This window comes from Triturus cristatus, chromosome 9, assembly GCF_964204655.1.
Source record: "Triturus cristatus chromosome 9, aTriCri1.1, whole genome shotgun sequence".
Lineage (NCBI taxonomy): Eukaryota > Metazoa > Chordata > Amphibia > Caudata > Salamandridae > Triturus > Triturus cristatus.
In genome coordinates, this window is record NC_140592.1 from 639,912,956 (window position 1) to 639,934,799 (window position 21,844).

The following is a 21,844-nucleotide window of genomic DNA, read 5'->3' on the forward strand; positions in this document are numbered from 1 at the left end:
AAGGAGTCCCTCGGTCTCTTTACCATAGGAAAGCATCACAGGACAAAGGCCCATTTAAGTGAACATTTCACTTACCTGTAAAAATCAATATCTCGAAAAGTACTTACTTGATCCCAAGGTTCTTGGTGTTGAAATATATATAACAAGCATTTGCAATGCACATGGTCTCACATTTGTGAGGGTTTAAGCTATTGGCATTGTAAATGACAATGCCTTTTATTTATCTTTTATGATAATTAACACAAATAAAAGGCATTGTCATTTACAATGCTAATAGCTCAAACACTTGTAAATGTGAGACCTATGTAATTTCAAATAAGTCGCCGCCACTCTCCCGGGCTGTTTGGGAAGTGAAAGAACGAATGGCGCGCTTAATGTTGCAGGAAAGCATGTCATGCCTGCAGTAGGTGAAACTCATTAAAGACAATAGTGCTCTCAGACTAAGACATACCGTGTAACAACAGGAGTAAAAGGGTCAGTCCTCATGGGAGGTTACAAATGAGGACAAGGCGGTACTAGGAAGGGACTAACAAGCCCATTAATGAGTTAGAAGCCAGCATTTACAAAGGACATTGATACAACCCAATCACAAATATGGGTGGAGAGTGGGCGAGGCTTCAAGTCTATACTCAAATACAGCATGCCTCGCAGAGCAGCGCATACGCTGCCCAGGCTCGACCTAAAAAGGGAATAGGTTTGGTTAGGATGTGCCATCCTGCCAGGATGGGTGGGGAGATGTAACCCCAGACTCTTTAGAGCCTTGACAGGGAAACAGAGGAACTTTCCAGAACCAGATTTGGAGGTAGTATAGGGAGTGCCCCCACTTCAAAGACTGGCACCATCTTTAAATATTGGATCTCCTGAGCCACTCATCAGCACACTGCAGACACCACAGAAAGACTGTTTTGTTCCCCCGAGGGCTACCCTGCTGACTGAGGCCTGCTCTCTGGGAAGGAAGACTGGACCTGCTCCTTTCATCCCATGCAAACCTGAGTGACTCCAAGGGTCAGTTGCCTCATCTCCTGTTCTGAGTTACAGTGACACAAGCTCCAGAAGCCTCCCTGCAACTGTCCAGCTGTTCTGTTTCACTGGACCTACAAATGGATCTACCTGCGCCCTGCTCGAGTAAATCCTCGAACCCCTAGATTGGCCTCCCCAAATCCTGGAGCCATGGCTGCTATCAGAGAACCCCATAACTAGTCTAAAGGGAATAAGAGGGCCTCTGGAAAAAAAAGAACAAAGGGATGCATGCGGTAGCAGGGGAAATTGACTGAAATGAAAGAATACCTGCCAACCTTATCTCATTACATTTGTACATTGAGTCAAAAACTATGATAACCAAAATAATCATTTATATAGTTTCTCACAGTACCATATATATATATATATATATATATATATATATATATATATATATATATATATATATATATATATATATATATATATATATATTTATAAGTATGTTTTTCTCATATTGTTTACAAATTAACTACTCATTTGTGGATAATATAAAGTAAAACGAATACCCATAAATCACAATATAGTCAAATTTGATACATTAGCGCAAGACCAACCTTTCTACACAGAGCACAAGGCTATAAGATCAGACACAATCCGCGGGAGGGAGCTAGAGGAGGTGGTGTGGGCCTTATATATAGGGAATCGCTCGACGTCTCATTGCTTGACACTAAGAGTATTCTGGGCGTTGAGACTTTGGCCTTTTCTATGAAAGGGCACGGAGGTACTCTTTATTCTGGACTACTGTGTTATCGGCCCCCTGCAAGAACTCTGACAGCAGTATCCGAGTTAATTGATACTATCTTCGAGCTTTCTAACACCCATGCTAGGACTATGATTCTGGGAGACTTTAATCTTTGTTCTGATGGCCCTACAAAGTCGGCCCTCTCGGATCTGGTTCAGGCTTGTAGTGATATTCATCTGCAGCAGCTGGTACACTCACAGACCCACACTAAGGGCCATACTCTCGACCTGATCTTTGCTGACACCAGACAGGTGGTAGTTCAAGATATCCTCCCTCAGTGTTGGACGGACCATGCCCTGGTCCTTTTTTCCGTTGCACTCCCTTTGGTAACAATCAGGAGCGGAAGTATCGGAACTAGGACTAAGATGGGTAGGCAATGGTCAAGGCTACTCAAACAACCCTGCCTGCCATCCCTGTTGGGGGGTGAAATCACTCTAGGAGATAGTGTGGATGCAAGCTATGAGTGCCTCAGCCGGAAAATCGTTAAATCCCTTGAGGTGATGGCCCCTCTGCGCAAAATCAGGGATAGATCTAAGACCGCTATGCCTTGGTTTACCGCTGAGCTACTACAACTGAAGCTTCGCTGTAGACGTGCGGAGTGGGCCTGGAGAAAACACTATCTAGACTCTGAGAAAGCCCTCTTTAAACAGGCCTTGTTGGTTTATAAAACACAGATTAAAGGTGCTAAAGCACGATTCCTAGAGGAGTCGCTCCTAAATGCATCGAATAAAACGCAGGCCTTGTTTAAGATTGTTGGGGGGATCTCTCGACCTGCATCTGCGGCTAATGATATCCCTGCCTCCCAAGCTCTGTGCAACTCTCTGGCGCAGGCCTTTGAAGATAAGATTGCTTTGATTCTAAGCAAGCTTGCTTCAACGACTACAGCTGTTATTCAGCCTGCACAGGGCCCTGCACTAGTGGCTGCCAAGGAGAAAAAGGGTAGTTGGTAGACGGGCACAGTTGGATAGTTTTCCTCTTCCATCCCTTGAGGAGTTTTGCCTGTTGGCTAATAGTGTATCATCTGGTTCTCCGCTGGATCCATTGCCACACAAGTACTGGAAAGTATTCCAGGCGGAGCTGTTTCCTCCGTTGCATGCTATCTGTTGCCAGTCTCTTTCTTTGGCACGTGTCCCGGAATGTTGGAAATTAGCAGTGGTCTCACCTTTATTAAAGAAGGAAACTTTGGACCCTACCTGTCCAGCGAATTATAGACCTATATCGCTGCTTCCTTTTCCCATTAAGATTCTGGAGAAACTGGTTACCAAACATGTGTCCAGTTTTATGGAGACCAATTTCTGCCTGGACACGTCTCAATTCGGCTTCAGACCAGCACACGGCACGGAGTCTGCCCTGGTGACCGTTTTGGACGACCTTCGTTCGAGTGCCGACACTGGGCGAGCAGCCTTTTTAGTGCTGCTCGACATGTCGTCCGCCTTCGACATGGTCAACCATGACATCCTGGTCAGAAGACTTGAGCATGTAGGGGTGAAGGGCACGGCTCGTGACTGGCTGATCTCCTACCTGGGTGATAGGCACCAGGTAGTGGCCTTGCCACCTTTTCAGTCGGAGATTAAAGCGGTTAAGCAGGGTGTCCCGCAAGGGTCTGCCATTAGCTCCATCTTGTTCAATCTTTATCTGCGCCCTCTGGTGAGTCTGATTAAATCATTCGGCATCTCGGTTATTAACTATGCCGATGATACACAGCTCATCTTTTCCATCGAGGGCAAGGATGCAGTGCCTCTGGAAACCTTTCATCAGTGTATGGCATCAACTGCAGAATGGTTGAGGCAGAACTCTCTGCAGTTTAATGGCTCCAAAACAGAGGTGTTACATTGCTCGCTGGATCGTGTCCCTCGGTCACTGCCCCTTGATTTTTGGCCCACCTCTTTTCAGGACGCTCCCTTGGCAGCAGTTTCTGCCAGAAACCTGGGCGTAATGCTTGGGCCCAATCTTCAACTGGATCTTTTCGTAAATAAAACTGTGGCCACCTGTATGATGCTGCTCCGTATGCTGTGGAAGATTCTTCCGCTGCTGCCGGCTCATGTTCGGCCAGAAGTAGTGCGTGGCACCATACTGAGCAGATTGGATTACTGCAACGCACTACTGCTGGGAGCCCCAATTAATTTGGTGGCTAAGTTGCAACGTGTGCAGAACATGGCGGCCAAGCTGGCTCTGTCCCGGCGCCGTTCCGATTCTTCTTCTATGGCGATAGTCGATCTTCATTGGCTACCTGTCCGGCAACGAGTTATCTTTAAATCACTTTGTTTAGTGTTTAAAGGACTTCATGGGCAAGGACCTGTTCCGCTGCAGGAACTGTTCCAGTGGTATGTTCCCACCCGCTCCCTTCGGTCTTTGTCAGCACATCTCGTGACAATTCCAAAGGTAATCAAGGCTCGGATGGGCGGGCGGGCTTTTGGATTTGTGGCAGCTAAACACTGGAATACTCTTCCCCTGTCGCTGAGAAGCTCCAGGGATTTCCTTTCTTTTAGGAAGGAATTAAAAACATTTCTTTTTCCTAGGTTTGGCTAACTCTTCTTGATTGTTTGTGTGGTGTTGGTATAATTGTCTGAAGCGCCAGGATACCCTTCGGGTGACAGTTTTGCGCTATACAAGTACGCCATACATACATACATACATACACAATAAAACGTCAACGCACTCATGCATATAGTAATCATTCCTCAAACATACCTCAATTGTAACCGACCTATCAAAACATGTTAACATCAGATAAGGTACCACAAGATTAACACATCACAATACTCAAATAAACAATTCCGAATTGAACGAACAGTCAATATATTCTGATTTATTATTTACAGAATTGAAATCTTTCCATAGGAATAAAAATAAACTCTTTGGATAGAGGAATCTTCTTGGTGTCCCTATTGTTTTCTTTCGATGTGGGTAGTCTACCAGTCCCCACTATTAGCGAGGACGAGTGTTTCAGTATAAAACCAAATGCGGTCAACCAACAGAGATAAATAATAATGACAGAAAAGATAATTAAAATGTTGCCTTTAATGGATACCACCTGTAGATAATATGGAAATATAAGGCTCAATTAACAATAAAATAAACTGAACTCTTATTGAATAGAACTGGAGTACTCGGAAACCCAAAAATAATTCATAAAGAACCATAGGACTCCAACACCAAACGTAACCAACATACCAAGTGTAACTGTGATATAAATGAGTGTGACTGACACATACCAACAAAACTCACCCAAGAATGTGTACAAGCGTGAGGAGGAAACCAAGAAATTAAAGTGGTTGATAGCTAACCCATTATAAATCCATAAAATACATTAGGTATCACTTCCATGAAGGTACTCATACAAAAAGACTTACATCGTATCCCAAAAGATATACACAGCTCTTAAAGCAGGTGGGCAAAACTATCCCTTAATCAAGAGTGTGCTCCCAGGATGAACAACAAACTAATTGGTGGCCACCAAGAAACACAGAAATAAAAGCACTAGCTGTCTGATGTTGTAATGGTTACATACCTAGTGTTGATAAAGTAAAGCCCAAAAATAACTTCTAGCCAGATGGTTAGCATACAAAGAAATACAGACTGATGACAAGGAAATGTATACAGAGTAGTAAATGTAACCCAAAACTGGCTCTGCTATACAATGTACAGCATTGTCCTCAAGAGAATGCTGTAGGAGAAGAATGCAACAATTTGATAGAGCTGGCGTAGGATCATTTTTACTTACTCTGCATAATGTGGAAAAGTAAAAAAATATAAGAGTATACATATATATATATAGTAAGGAGAATGAGGTCTCGTATAAAAGGATACAAAGGACTGAACAATATATATAACAGATTAAAGGCATACAGCCTACATAGAAAGCAGCTCATAATATATATATCAATACTATAGAAAATACTGCTAGTGAAAAGTAAGCAGAGGGGGGAAAAACATTACCCATGGTAGGTGTAATGTATACCTTATATCAAATGTGAGCCCCATGCATAGGATGGATTTCAATCTATAACTAAATCTACAATGCAGTGAGGAGAAAGCCAGAATGGCTACACGTAAAAAACATCATGAGGTCTCACATGGCGTAAATAAGTCACATAGAGGGATCAAAAACCTTAGTAGGCCCAAACCAAAGAAGAAATCCCATACGAAGTAGCGATCTTGATATAATACATGGAGATTAACACCCTCACACGTCAGAATGATGAGGGAAGGTGTCAAGAAGTGGCCAGTAGATAAAATAGGCCATCAAGCTAGTAGAAAGTGTGCAAGCATTCCAGAGCCGTATCAGTGGTATAAACTTGGTAGAGTGCAGGCACAGTGTAGAAATCTTAATATAACACATTGGGACGAATGCGTATTCCAGTCAAAACAATAGGGGAAGGAGTGGAGACATAGCCGAGAATAAAATAGCCCATAATGCTAGACAAAAAGACTGCAAGCATACCAGAGCCCTATCGATAAAGAAACTGAGTTTGTGCTTGCACACAGAGTGGGAAACCGCTCGGAATCTAAACAAAGAGCTGGAGGCATACGGACGTTACCTTACATGAAAGCGTAGAGAACCCTATGTGACTCAAAACCCACGGTAGACCTGCAGCCGAGAAAACTCTTTTATTGACATTTTTCAAATTTTAATCATACAACATGAACAATGCTTAGGCACCATGTATAGTTGCTTGCAAATGCTACGATATCCAGTACAGAACTATATAAAGACAGGTGAGTTGTTTACAGGATACTGACAGAAGATTTGTGACGGCGTCTGTATAAAGGGCGTATCAATGCTCGAGAGTCTTACCACTGGACAGTTTTCAGACGTTTCAGACAGTGTATCTTAGGCCATATGCGATCCTTACCCTGTTAATCATCAATTATTGAGTATTTAAAATTTCCCTTCCCTACTTTCGCCTATCTATTGCTTCTCACTACTCTTGTATGGATTCTCCTGCTGCAAGGCATGTTACTTCTGTATGGCATTCTGCATGTTTAATTAACATTGTTTTTTTAGAAATATACACCGTAGGGAGTGAACACAAATTCTTAAGTAACAGGACTTCTCCGATCACAACCAGAATGTATTTTACCAGCATTCCTTGTATTGTATTGCGAAAGAGGAAATTATTGACTTGGTAGAAAAGATCAGCACTTGGTGAGCTGCAGGTCCGAATGGAATTCCAGTCCACTAACGAAACACAATCCAAATGTGTGCTGTACCCTAATATTTCATTTATTTCCAAAAGTGCTGGGCATATTCCACCATCCTGGAAGTGCTCATTAATTCAGCCAATCCATTAAAAGGGGACAAAATTTACCTCAACAATTATCAATTTATTGCACTTCTTGATGCAGAGATACGCTATTTGCAAAATTTCTCATGAATAAATTGTCAATTTGGGACAATGAATAGAACCGGATTAAGTTACATCAAACTGGCTTTCAGATGGGATGCTCCACAACTTATGACATTTTTGCTGTCACTCTCTGTTAAAAAAAAATTCACAGTTAAAAATATAATATTCTTTAAGTATGTTACATGAATTATTCAACAGGCTTCGATAAAATCAGCCATGGCTGTCTGTGGCAAAAACTATTAAACTGGGGCATAGATTACTCACTTCTCCATTTGCTGATAGCTCTACGTGAAGATACTTGGTGAAAATTAAACTCTGAAATAAAAATAGTTTGTCTCCTAAGATGTATACACATAACTGATTAAAGAATGGATGCATCCTTGTACCACTTCTGTTTTCATTATTTATTTCTGATTTGGCTGACTAACTTGATGTTCCAGATGGTCTATCCTCTAAATTAGCAAACCCAGCAATCACCTATTTGGCTTGCGCCAATGGCCTTGTATTTTTTTTCCCTAAACTCCGTGTGGTTTACAGACTTGGATGAATGTATTCAATATTGAGAATGGACTATTAGTAAATTCATCGAAAACCAAAGTTATAAGTTATGGTAAGGGCTGCAAAAATTATCTCCAGGGTAGCAACCAGATCATTAAACAAATATGACTACTTTGGATTGACTATTGACAACAACCTCACCTGGTTGAAAAATACTCTCCAAAGAAGGTAGAAATCTAGAATAATAACTCATGCAGTGACAAGATTTGGAAACATTTATGATGGAAGAGCCACTGACTCATCAATTACTGCTCTGAATTCTAATTGGATTCTATCTCTTTGTATGCATCTCTGGTACTGGTGTCAAAAACTGCTAGAATGTATATGCAAAATATGAGATATTTGTTAAACCTACGCATTTCAACACCATATTGTTCAATCATGCGAATTTAATTAAAAAAATGAATGATGCATGATATTGCTGCATCAACTATTGCTGTGATTGTAGGAAAGTCAAATAGAATATGTTGAAATACCTGATCTCAAAGAAGCTAATGCTAAAATCATCTATTGATAGTGATCTAAATACAACTAGAATCAATATTATTATCCAAGTTAAAAAGAAGTCTGCAGTTGTATTTGCTCATCAATGAAGCAAGTTGAACGCACATGGACAATAAGGAACATACTGAGAACCAACATCCATGAGAAAGATGTGTTAACACTTTTGACATATGCACATTCAGAACGGACATTGGATTCTTATTCTGTGTCAATTCAAGAAACCATAAGTTAGAAAAGTTGGCTTTTACACATTCCATTGCAACAATTTGATAGGTCTACAAAGAATCGTTCTACTGCTGGAGGGGGCTGGAGGTTGCATGGTTATATATTTGAGTCCTTAAAACACATAATTTGTCTTTGTCTAAAACTGGTAAACTACAAAAGAAGTACCCTAGAGCTCAATTCTTAGAAGCAATCGTTAGAACAGTCAAGGAGGCAACCAAGGCCTGCTTTTGCCTGCAAACCAATTTTTTTAAAAGGAGAGGCATGACATGTCCTGATTTAGTTCTTAAGACGATCCATGTATCTAATAATGAATGATGATCATGAACTAATTAAGCAAAGGGGGGCGCGGCTTGGCGCGCGACCGTGATGGCCGCAAGCCTGTAGAGCTCCGGCACATCGGTGCCCCAATCCTGGCATATCTCCTGTACAGGACCCCCTTCTGACGTCCGGAGTCAGGGCGGAGGTAGCCCCTTCACCCACCGCAGCATAGCCGGGCCGAGCGGCGAGCGAGGGTATCGAGCGGCGGCTCGGGACCGCCTGAGGGGTGAGACCGGCGGCGGGCGGAGGCGCTGGAGCTCCGCGACCGGCCACACGCACTACTGTGCCCCGCTGCTTGACGAGAGATCCCTGGGCCGCGACTGCCGGAGCGTCGGATTTGGCCGCCTGGAGCCACAGAGGAGGTCGGACCTCGGAGGAACAGTGCACGTTCAGCGGCGACCCGCCCCGTGAGTGCCTGCGGGGGGGCATCGGCGGCTGGCTGGCCAAGGCCCAAGGTACGGACACTGGAGGCGGCCGGCCCCCGGGCGGGGGGCCCTCTGGCTGGACGCCGCTAGGGCGAGACGCGCCCGGAGACTAGACTGGGAGGACTCTGTGGTCCAGAGCCCGCTGGTGCCCGATTGCCCGGAGGGGACAGGTGAAGGAACGCGGCACTGGCCCGGGGAGGAGACGACGGATGAGGGGTGTGGCGCGACCCCGGTGGGGCCTACAGCCCAAGAGACCCGGCCCCCTGAGGGGCCTGCAGAGGAGGAACCGGGGCACTCGACGTTCGCGTGAGGCCGGCGGCCTGAGGTCACTTTGCGGCTCCCCACGCTGTGGGGCTGCGACTGCGACGGAGTTCGCTGGGCCAAGACCGGGGCCCGCCTTGCGGTGTGGAGTGGTGCCGACCGGGCCTGGGCCGCTAGGCGAGAAGACGTGGATCGGAAGGAGACCTCGACGGAGCCTGGCGGGCGGTCTCTGGGGGCCGCGGCGATCCCGCACCCGGAGAGAGCTGAGGGGTGCGTCACTTGCTCCGGGGTCGCCCAGCCCCCCTGTCGCCCTGGGCCATCTTCTACCTTCCCCCCCGTTCCGCTTCCTCCTCCTTCGGCGCGGTGGACCCGTGAGTGTGGTGGGGCCCTGCTGTGGCGGCTAATTCGGTGGCGGAGAGGCTTGCTGGGACTGAGCCGTTCCTGCCTGCTGGTCGACCGGACTGCGGGCGGATGCCCAATGCACAACAACTGGGCATGGGCCGGCTGCGCAATGCCCAGAGAGACGGCCGGACGCCGACGGCCGGGCCGGGTTCCGTCGCAGTGCCTGGAGAAGCTGGCGCGGCCCCGCGCACTGAGCTGTTGGCCGCTAAGCTGGATTTGGTGCTGGCTGCGGTGGAGCGGATCGGCTCCTCTCTTGAAAAGACAAGGTCATCGCTGGAAGCCCGCATTGATAAAGTCACGGTTGACTTCACGCTGCTCCACCGCAAGTTGGCGGACAGGGTGACACAGCAGGAGCAAACTCTCCAGGAGGTGAGGCCGGTAGTATCCACACACACGGCCGCCCTTCAGGACCTCATCGACCGTGTCCATACTTTGGAGGACCGCGTGGACGATGCAGAAGGGCGCTCTCGGCGCAACAATGTGCGCATGTTTGGCCTGCCGGAAGGCGAGGAGGGGAGGCAACCGGAGCAATATGTGGAGGAGTGGCTGCGCAACCTGATCGGATCTGAGAAGCTCTCTCCGTAATTTGTGGTGGAACGCGCGCACAGGTTCCCCACACAGAGACAGAGCCCGGGGTCCCGACCGCGGCCCTTTCTGTTCAAACTCCTTAACTACCGGGACAGAGATGTGGTGCTTCGCGAGACCAGGAGGATAGGCGACATCACTGTTGGGGGCGGACAGGTACACTTTTTCCCAGACTACACTTCTCTGGTGCAGAAGCGCCGCAGCAACTATCTGGCGGTGAAGCGCCGCCTGCGTGAGCTGGAAATAACGTATGCTCTCCTGTTCCCCTCCCGCTTGCGGGTGATCACTACAGATGGTGCTCGCTTCTTTGACACGCCATCCGAGGTCTGGGACTGGCTGGAGGACACGGGCGCAGTGATGGCCGGCGACCGCGGAGCCAGGAGGCCACCACGGAACGTGGTGGAAGATCCCGCCAGCGTAGAGGGAGGAGGCAGCGGCGCGCAGAGGGACGAGGCCTGGGGGTGGCTTCCAGCCCGGAGAGGAGCAGGCTGGAACGCCAGGATGCGCTGGCAGCGGTGGCCACCCTCGGATCACCAGACGGCAGGAGTGGAGAGACTGCCCAGGACCGGGGTGATGTGTTGACCAGCGGCTCATCTTCCCCATCTACCATGATCTCCGAAGACCAGCTGTTGCCGCTGGTCACCCCGCAACTGGCAGATCTTGTGATATAGTACGAGAACACGAAGGGCATCGGGGGTCATCCCCAGGGGTACTCCTTGGAGATGGGTCCTGTAACCAACAGATTGACACCTTGCGGCTCCCGCCCGAGCGGTGGTCAGAGGGGTGAGAGGCAGACAGGAGAGGACTTGTTGCTGGAACTCTGGGGGCTGACGGGACAGGTGAGCTGGGGTGGGTGCCGGGCTCCTGCCCCACCGCAGCAGGGTGGCTACCTGGGGTGAGACTCATCCGCCCTTGCATGATGTGGGAGGGGGGGGGGGACTCTACATCTCCCGGATAGGCGCCGCGCTTTGATCCTGGGGGTCCCTTAGCTTCACATGTACACAGGCACCTTTGTGGAGGTGCACCCGCGCGTAGGGATTCTCGCTAACCTGCCCCCTAGCCACAATTGGGCTTAGTTACGCTTTGTGAGAATTGTTTCATGGTTTGGACGAATACCCGTAGAGGGTTTTGCCCTGGCAGTTCAGTTGGCCAGTTTGGCTTGTTCTTGCACACGGTACTATGTTTGTGCGTTGTTGTGTTGAAGGGTTTATGTCGCAGCTCTCTACATGGTCGGGTGAAGGCCCGCTGCTCCCCGCCCTGGAGGGCCGCCCTTAGACCCCCCGCCACAGACTTACCCTTAGTACTTCCGCATGACTGCAACAAATGTAATTACATGGAATGTTAGGGGCATGCACACGCTGGCGCGGAGATACTCCGTCTACACATACATGCGGCGACACGCAGTGGCAATAGCACTCCTGCAGGAGACGCACATGACGGCTGGGGAGTTGGGCAAGCTGCGCGCGCGGTGGAAGGGGGCAGGTATATGGCACAAAATGCTCCGCACACGCTAGAGGCACGCTGATATGGGTGAGGGCGGGTACCCCGTTTGTCTGTCTGCAGGCTCTGGTGGATCCTGGTGGGAGGTACACCTTAGTACACGGAAGGATAGATGGTCAGCAGGTGCTGCTGGGGTCCCTTTATGCGCCGAATGTCGAGCAGTCGTCCTACCTGGCCACCCTGTCGTCGGTACTAGCGCCGTTTGCTGGCCTCCCCTGGCTCTTGGGAGGAGACTTTAACTCCATGCTAGATATCCACATAGACCGGTCGTTCCCGCCCCTGCGGGGCACGCAGGTGGGGTCGAACGCCAGAACCCTTACCGCCTGGCTGTCACATTGGACTCTCACTGACCTGTGGCGGAATGTCCACCCGGACGAGCGCGTCTATTCGTACTACTCCGCGGTTCACGGCCTCCATGTCCGGTTGGACAGAGTGGTGGGCACCCCTTCGGTACTTCCGTGGGTGACCCGCGCGGAATACATGGGTCGGACACATTCAGACCACAATCCCCGCATATTGGGGCTTCAATGGCGGCCCGATCGGCCCCCGCTGCCGACATGGCGCCTCCAGACAGCAGCACTGGAGGACCCGGAATTCCGGGCCTCCTTAGGCACTGCGATCGAACAGTATTTTGATCTTAACGAGGGCTCCACAGATAGCGAGCTGATAGAATGGGATGCCCATAAGGTAAATATTAGGGGGCACTGTCTGGGCGAGACCTGGAATATTCAAAAGCAGCTGGCACGTGCTCTCGCCGCCTTGGAGGCCCGCCTCCTCTCGTGCGAATTGCATGGTGAGGGAGGGGGCACAGACTCGAGTCGCTTGCTGGATCTCCGGGCACGCCATGCCGACCTCCTTGAACGGCTTAGTTGCCTCAACTATGCGGCCCACTCAGCCGGGGTACATGCTACGTCGAACAGGGCGGGACGACTCCTGGCCTGGCTCATTAGGCAGGAGACGGCACGTATCCCAGTAGGTACAAGCGCTGGACCTGATGGGGCACTGGTCCACACACAGTGGGAAATCCATCAGGCGTTCACGGCACACTACGCCTCTCTGTACCGGTCAACGGGGCGGAGGAGTGCGAGAGACCTGGATGAGTTCTTAGAAGCGGTGGGATTGCCCAGGGTTCCGGATGAACACCATGCGGCCCTGGAGTGCCCCCCTACAGTTGACGAGATAGGGGAGGCTATCTCCTCTCTGGCTTCGGGGAAGGCGCCGGGGCCGGATGGACTTCCGGCAGAATGCTACAAAACCTGAGGTGAGTCCCAGATCCCAAGGCTTCACAGCCTCTACCTGACGGCACTAGAGGAGGGCACATTGCCAGCATCGTTGAAAGAAGCCTATTTGATTTCCCTGCTGAAACCGGGCCGGGACGCCACTCAGCTGGGGTCATATCGCCCGCTCGCCCTGCTCAACACAGACTATAAAATATTGGCGAAGATACTGGCAGAGAGACTGGCGCCGGTGGTGCCCTGGCTGGTGCACAGCGATCAAAATGGCTTTGTGCCCAAACGCAGCACTTCGCTTAATCTGCGGCGGTTTTTTTGGGTGATGGAGGAGAGCACCCGACAATGGCCCAGGGCGGGCTGCCTGGTCTTGGACCTGGAGAAAGCCTTTGATTGCCTGGAATGGGGATACCTGGTGTCGACGCTATCGCACTTCGGTTTGGGGCTGGGCTTTCTTCAGCTAGCGGCTCTACTGTGCAAAGGACCCACGGTGCGCGTGTGCACTGGCCCATATGTCTCGGACCCCATCAAAATCGGCCGAGGTACCAGGCAGGGGTGTCCGTTGTCGCCCCTCCTGTTTGCGCTTGCAATGGAACCGTTAGCGGCGACGCTCCGCAGGGAGCTAGCGGATGGCATCCCGCTGGGGGATACAACTCACCAGGTGTCCCTTTACGCGGACGACCTACTGGTCTATGTCAGGGACGTGTCTACTATCCCGGCGAGGCTGGACTGCATCCTACACTCTTTTGAGCAGCTCTCAGGCCTCCGAGTCAACGCCGCTAAATCCTGTCTGTTCGCCTTCCGGGACGACGTCCAAGACCCAGACTACCACCTTGGCGGAGTGCGGGTCCAATGGCAACCGGACACCTTTCGCTATCTGGGTGTCCAGATATATCGCCGCCCGGCGGATCTGGTGGAGGGTAACCTGGGGCGCGCTGTGACAGCGGTCCGGCCCAGATGGCGTTCTGGAGCACGCTTGCCCTTTCGGTGACCGGCCGAATAGCGCTAGTTAAAATGGTAGTACTGCCCTGGCTGCTGTATTATTTTGCCAACCTCCCGGTATACATACCGATGTCTTTCTTCAAGCCCTTCACGCGCTCCCTCCGTGACTTCATATGGGGAACGGCGCGCCACAGGGTCACGCTGCCGAAACTGTGTCTTCCTGTGGGCCAGGGCGGGCTAGGGATGCCGTGTCTTGAGCACTACTATCTGGCAGCGCAGCTGCAATGGGTGGCCCGCTGGCTAGCTGACAGATGCCGCGAGGACACGGCGACGGTGGTGAACCCGCCGCTGGCATTGACGGAACTCCTCAGAATCTTTCACCCGACGACTAGCGTGCACAAGCCCGAACCGTTGTTGCTAGTGGTGGCGTATAAATGCTACCGTCGATGTCTCCGGCTGACACGGGCCAGGATCCCATACGCCCCGGCCATTCCTCTGGAGGGTTCCCCTTGCGGGCGAGGCACGCTTGGTGCTGCAGAACTTAGGGATTGGCACGCGGCGGATATCCACACACTGGCGGACTTATACCATGAAGGGGGCCTCCTGCCGTTCACGACCCTGGCGGAGGAGAAGGGGCTGGCGCAGGGCCAGTTTCTCCGACACCGGGCTCTGATAGAGACGCTGACGGGTCATTGGGGGGACTTACGGGAAGAGCCGGAGCAACACTTAGTGCTGCAATACCTCCATGTCATGGGCCGAGGGGGGCATCTAATCAAATGGTTTGCTGCGGCCTTGCGGATACACGCGGCGCCGAGCCTAGGGGCACTGCGCGAGAAATGGGAGGGGGATCTTGTACGCCCTATGGTAGATAAAGAGTGGGAGAGGGTGCTGCAGGGGCCGAGGAGGATACCTCGAAACATGAGATTTCGTCAAATACAGTTTTTTATCCTGCACAGGGCCTACCTTACGCCGGCTGCCATTAATAAGTATTTTCATCGCGTAGACGCATGCTGCCCCCGCTGCGCAGTGGTTGACGCCGACCTGCTCCACATGCTGTGGGGCTGTCCAGCACTACAAATGTACTGGCAGGCGATACATGGGGAGCTCCGCAGGTGTACGGGCCGGGATATTCCATCTGAGTGGCCCACTTATTTACTACAACTCTTTCACCGGCCACCCCCGGCTAAGGTGGCCTCTCGTTTTCTCGATCTGGGGATCGTAGTGGCTAAGCGACTTATCACCAAACGCTGGAAGGCAGACGTGGCGCCACATGTGCGAGCATGGCGTAGTTCTTTACTGGTGTGGGCGAAGGCGGAGGAGGTGGCACTTCGGCGGGAGGAGACGCTAGGCCTTAGAGTGACACCCATCGCATCCCAATGGGGGGGAGATGCTGCAGACTCTGCTGCAATCGGAAGGGGTGACCCCGGGTGGTGGCAGGGACGCGCTGTCGGAGCTGCGCTAGGCGATGGGGCGCAGTCAGCCTGGTGGAGATGCTGCGCTGGCGGGTGTGGCCGGCTTAAAAGTGAGGCCAGTGCATGTTGCGGACCGAATCTTAGTGCTTGAATTGGTCCTGACGGTGGGGACTGGGGAGTTTGGAATCTGACGGGGAAGGGGATCAGAAGGGAGGGGCCGTTTAGAATAGAACTTGCGAGCTGCTGTTGGAAGTTGTTTTAGTTGCTAGGCTGTTGAGGAGACAGCTACCCGGTCACTGAGCCGGGAGTTTAGCACTGTTTGTATAACTGTTTGGGGATGCAACGGGATTAGCAAGTAACTGATACAGGAAATGGTGAGCGGATGCTCTCCACAAGGGCTACGGCTACAGCATCACGCAAGGCGAGAGATTTGCTCAGAACCTCGCAGGTTGTAAATTTGGGCACTGCTGTTTACTTTTCAGTTAATGTAACGCAGCCGGACTACATGCGTTGTGTGCTGACATTTAGCCAAGTGATATATGTAACGATGCTCACTGATTAAATATGATGTAATATGTTTGATTCCACCTGCAAACTCAATAAACAGATTTCTAAATAAATGAACTAATTAAGCAAACATGATGACTTTTAAAACACTTTCTTTTGTCTATCAGGTCACAGTTTATGGTATATAAATATTTTAATTGCCGCTTAAAATCACAATTCTTTTTACTGTAACTAATTTGTTTAAATACAATAGAACATACGCTACACACACACACACAAGAATAACTTGGACTCCTGCTCCCTGATGGCCTTTTCCTGCATCTGCGCATATGAATAGCAGGCTGCAGCATCTTAGCCGGATCAAGACACCAAATTCAGATGTGAGGATCCGAGAGAGAAATTAGCTTGCAGAAATTTTAGCGAGAGCTTGAGCCTTGAAACCTTAGAAGTCGCCGCCGTTAAAGCCGAGAACATTTTTTACCAGTGCAGCACCGAAGAGAGCTTTATAAATTTAAAACACACATTGATCACCACACTATTACTCTTTCTGAGTGGCAAAACTTAAATTACACACAGTAATTACAAACCTCATGGTATCATAAATTTAAAGGTAAGTGTTACAGCATTGTAAAGAGGGACTTAGGGCCTTATTTATAGTTATGGGGACGAGTGATGTGATGGATATCCTGTCCACTTTATTACAAGTATATTAGAATATAATTAGGGCTCCCGGTTTTATGGTATTTATTTTTTTAACATTTCTGTCTGTATTTATCCATATTTATTTTTTGGCCATTTTATCTGTATTTATCCATATTTATTTTGTGTTTTGCGTATAAATGAAGTTGAAAAACTGTACATTTCCATATTTATTTAACTGATAGACTCACACTCATACTTTGTCTGTTGTGTTTTAGATATTTAAGCTATCAAATATTACATAACAATACATCCACTGGTAAATACTAGCATTACACCATAAATGTATGTTGACATATGCCGTTATTTAAATACATTTCATCCTGTTTTTTAATTTCCATGCTGTCCATATGCTCAGCTGCTGGCCTATAATTCATCAAAGACAGCATGGAGAGTCACTTAAAAGGAGCAACATTTCTGTATTTATCCACTTTTAAAAATAAATGCAGACAGAAAACACATTGTTTTCTGTCTGTATTTATCTGTAAAAATCCGTAAAAACGGAAAACAGGGAGCCTAAAATATAATGCACTTGTAATAAGGCACATAGGACATCTGTCAAGCTTTTGATGGTTACCCCACAGCCAGACTCTAAATCAGACTTTAGTGTTAGGAATGTCACTGTTGTCCTTGTGAGGATCGCTGCTGCAAACATATTTTTTTTAATTGGAACCTCAATATATCTGTTAAATGATATTTTAAATTATGATATAAACATCATGATCGAAAAGCTATTTACCCCATTACTCAGACCGCGCTGATTTCATCTTTCTCTATCCCACTTCAGCCTTTAATTCCCTTCTCTAGTCTTTTCATTTAATCTCTTCAAGAAGTATAAGTATCCTCCAGCAGTTTGTATTTGTCAAGATTTTTTTTCTACAAAATTATATCATGAAATGTGCTCAAAATCAGTACATAGATGTTTTTTTTTTTTTTTGAAGGATCATCCTTCTGGTGTTTTACATACCCTCCTCACATCGCCGCTCTCCCTTTCGCTTGCCTTTATCACCTCGGTGCTTGACTTGAAGAAGGGCCCGTGCAGCATGAATGCTCCTCTGAAGATATTCAATATAGCACAGGACTCGAAGAAGAATCTCTTTCTGCCTCAAAGAAAACATATCAGGAAAACACATTATGCTCATGCACAGCATTTAAACAATCTTTAGCCAAAGTTGGAGGGTTGCACACAATAGGCAACTGTATTATGGATATCATACAGTACACAAAAGTCACTCAACACTGGTTCTCCACAATTGATATCTATTTAAATGCATAAGCTATGAATACATGCTCAGTGCCAAGGCACGTTTTCAAAGCAAAACATATTCCATTTAGATGATAAAGTGTTTTCTAAAGGAAACTTTTTATTTTTTACTGTTTCATGAAGTGAATTACAGCAAGCAAAAAATACACAAATGAAATTTTAAAAAACTGGTTAAAAACATATTGACCAACATTATTGACCAAACCACCTCTATTTAAAAGTGACAAAGTAAAACAAAGCTGTTTAAAAATGCACAGTACGCATTTATGTGCTATTGATTTTTACAATAGCATGGGATACTATCATGTAGGCGTTACAGATCTAGCTGCAGTTAAGGGTACAACACAACTTAAGTCTTTGTATACATACAAACCATGTTTCTAATGTACTAAAAACAAACCAGAAATCTACCAGAAATTTAAGGGTAAGTTCAATCTACATAAAGAGTATGAATGAGCAGTCGATCTTCTTTTGCATGCCAAGATACCTCGTAGGAAGTGTGAACATGGATCATAGGTCATGCATTAAAAATCAGAAACACAATGTAATAACCATAGGCAATCATTATTGCTTACTTCTGGCCCTGCTATGTGCAAATACACCTTGACCCTTCTCCAGTGGGAACAGTCCTGCCCAAACTTCCAGGTCAGGTCATCCCTCAATGCAATCACTAGCAACCCAAGACTGGTTTATCTTCAGTCTGGTGTAGCTTAGTTCCAATGAAAAAGTAAGTGCAATACACTCTGCAGCATGCCTTTGCACTACTGAGTCCATGCAGCAGAGCTGAGTAAAGGTGTGCCTGTTTTTTCCGGTTGCTGCCCTGCAAATGTCAATAGGGGGCACTCTAGTGAACAGAGCAGTTGATGTGGACATTCTTCTTGTAAAATGAGAAGGTACATTTCCCTATAAAGGACAGTCAGCTTTTATGACGACAGTACACTATGGCTGTAGTCACCCATTAAGCTATACTTTGGTTCAATAGAGATTGTCCTAATCTGGGAGGAACATAAGCTATTAGAAACTGATAGGACATTGTGAAGGGCTTTGTATTGTCTAGATAGAATCTCAGATATCTTCTCACATCCAGGGTATGAAGTGTTCTTTGTGCTGTATTAGCAGGGTTCTTGAAAAACGTTTTAGGAACTATTGGTTCATTTAAATTAAAGTATGTCAGCGCTTCGGGGAGAACATTCATTTTTGTCCTTAACAAGACTAATGTCGCTAATGAGATACTGTATTGAGGCTGGGATGAGCGACAGGGAGCAATACTAACTGCACCATAAGGATAATGTATACTTCTGAGGTTCGCATACAAACGGATTTACACGGTATGTATCCAGACTCCATCACTTACACACTTATACTTTCCCCTAACAATAGATAGAATAATTACTTGGTGACACGTCAGGTTTGTTGGGGATCCTGGTGGAGAGAGGCTATACTATGCAATCGTTTTTTTTTTCTTCTTCTTCCCTTCTTTTTGGCATGAACACAGGGGAGATTGAAAACCTCGACTATACCACTGTAGGCATATCTCAACGATTTACTACAAATGGTTACTTGTTTACTGGAATGACTTACTGCTGTGACAAGTCTTTAGTGAAAATGCAATAAAATTGTGTTAAAAAAAAAATAGGACTATTGTCGCACATGTACAATTATGGTTCCTCAATTGCAAATGCTTGAACTTACCATATTTATTTGTGGACGTTAAGGCTAGAAGTAGAGTAAGTTTCCAAGAGAGATATTTTTATTCCGTTTGTGCATTTGTTTAAAGGGATTTTGCTCGAGTTGGGAAAAGTATTGTATCGAGATGCCGGACACCTCAATGGTGGAAAGGTCCTAAAAAGTCATTTAAGGAATTCTTTTATGAGTATATTGGCCAAAACGGATGATTCGCTGTTCTTCTACAGCAAGAAATTGTCTCTAAAAGGTCTTTGATAGATGCATGGCTAAGACCTAAACATGAAACATCTAGTAAGTAAGGCAAGAATTGATGCAGAGGCAAAGAAAATAGATGAAGGCCTTGCTGGTTGGCCCATAAACAGAAGTTCTTCCATTTTGATCTCTAAGTTTTATTAGTAGTCATTTCCCTAGCTTTGAATAATATTTGTCCACAGTCATTAGGAATGTGTTAGACGCAGAACTCATTGTATTCAAGAGCCAAGGTGGCAGGCGAGATCCGATATTCGTTGCAAGACAGGAGGTTCAGGAGAGAAAGAAGTGGAATTGGATGCTGTTCTGAGCAAAGAAGAAGCTCTGTGAACCAATACTACCTCAGCCACCTAGGGGTGATCAATATTCGATAGCAAGGTTCCCTCTTCATTTTGTTTGAATATACTTGGCATTAGGGAAGTGGGGGAGAAGCATAGGCAAAGGGTTCCTGACTATGCCATCGTTAATACATTCCCCCACGACCCCAGTAGCGCATACGTGCTGGCATAATCTCAGCATTTTCAGTAGTAGCCAGTGAGATTTGGTCTGTTTCAGCAGAGATTTTAGTCAATTGAATTTGTTTTACATGCCTTGTATCATTCTTTTGATGTCCTGATAAGAGAGTTGGCCCAAGTATTCTTCACTCATGGGATATTCTATGTCAGGACCGGAGGCTTCAGATTAGGCTATTTCTTTCCACACTTTATTTTCCAGCAGCCATCAGTAGTTATAAAGAACACAACAGAGACCACATTTCCCAAGATGCTCTGGGAAATGACAAAAGAACATTTTAGCAACAATGTCCAATCACGAAGCAGGGGTCTCCAATGACTTCCCCGAGGATGCTCTCCCTCTTTGTTGCGGCTCCAGCAGCATCAAGGTAAGTGCCTCGTTTTACTCTGTATTTGCTGAGGTAACGGTGATAAGTGTTTTAATTACATTTTTTTTTTCTCACCTGCAAGTATTTATGAGCATACGCGCCTGAATATTAACACGTTTGTAATATGACACGTCTTATGGTTTGTTAGCGACCGCAGGAATATCGCTCATTTCCTTCGCGGCCGGTCTGTCTCTGTGACTGGCTCTCGGCGCGATGCGGCCCTCCCGCCGCTAGAAGACCGTGCTTTGTCTAATCTTCGGCTTGAGGGCCTCTCACTCCCCGCAGCGGCCAGCGAGTCATTCTTCCGCTTGACAGAGATGCGGAGACACTCGCACGGCAGTTAATCTGGACTGCTTCACGCGGGGGAAGATAAGGAAAATGCTACTTACCAGTATGCATCTGTTCTAAGGACTCCTCCTTATGGTGATAGTGTGCATGGGCAGTAACTCCATCTTCAGATTGTTTTTCGCCATAAAGGTTGATGATGGAGTTAATAGGAGAATAGAAAAGGATGTTCATGTAATGTATCTAAGTAAGATAATACTGCAACAGCTAAAGATATCCGGGGAGGTGGGTGGGCGTATACAACTCTACAGCTCTACATGCCAAGAACAGATGCATACTGGTAAGTAGCTTTTTGTTTTTTTTAAACATTTTTATTAATTTTCTTGTAAGCAAACCAACAAGACACTTGAAACATCACGTTGCCCATCATTTCTGCTAACAACATACACCACTTGGCAATACATAAGTGGATCCCAGACCAGCACATTGCCGCATAGCCGGTAATAATCTCTGACCCCTCCATCCCTGGGGCCTCCCCATCAGTCCGAGTCTGAGGATTCATCTTGTGACAGCGGTGGAGGGTTGCATATTTCTCCTCTGAATTTGTTCAACGCCCCCCAAACCTTGTCCCACTTTCGGGGGCACCCCCGCCTGATAAACACAGAGCGTTCCGCAAACATTGCTGCATCCATGTCCCTTCCCCATGCGGTCAGTGTTGGTCCCCTCTCCGCCCCCCCATGTTTGGGCTATGTTCCTTTTAGTCGTTATGATCCCCAGTGTCACCCAGTTCTGCGCCT

At 47.5% G+C, this 21,844-nt stretch overlaps 1 protein-coding gene across 1 annotated transcript in view; it reads right to left on the reverse strand.

The window, feature by feature from the left end:
- MEIOSIN (meiosis initiator) overlaps window positions 1-21,844 on the reverse strand; it is a 2,478,810-nt gene that overhangs the window by 2,070,546 nt on the left and 386,420 nt on the right. Inside the window, exon 3 of the mRNA XM_085627965.1 lies at window positions 17,651-17,783. Coding sequence (XP_085484091.1) covers window positions 17,651-17,783 — 133 coding nt within the window. The remainder of the gene's footprint in view (window positions 1-17,650; window positions 17,784-21,844) is intronic.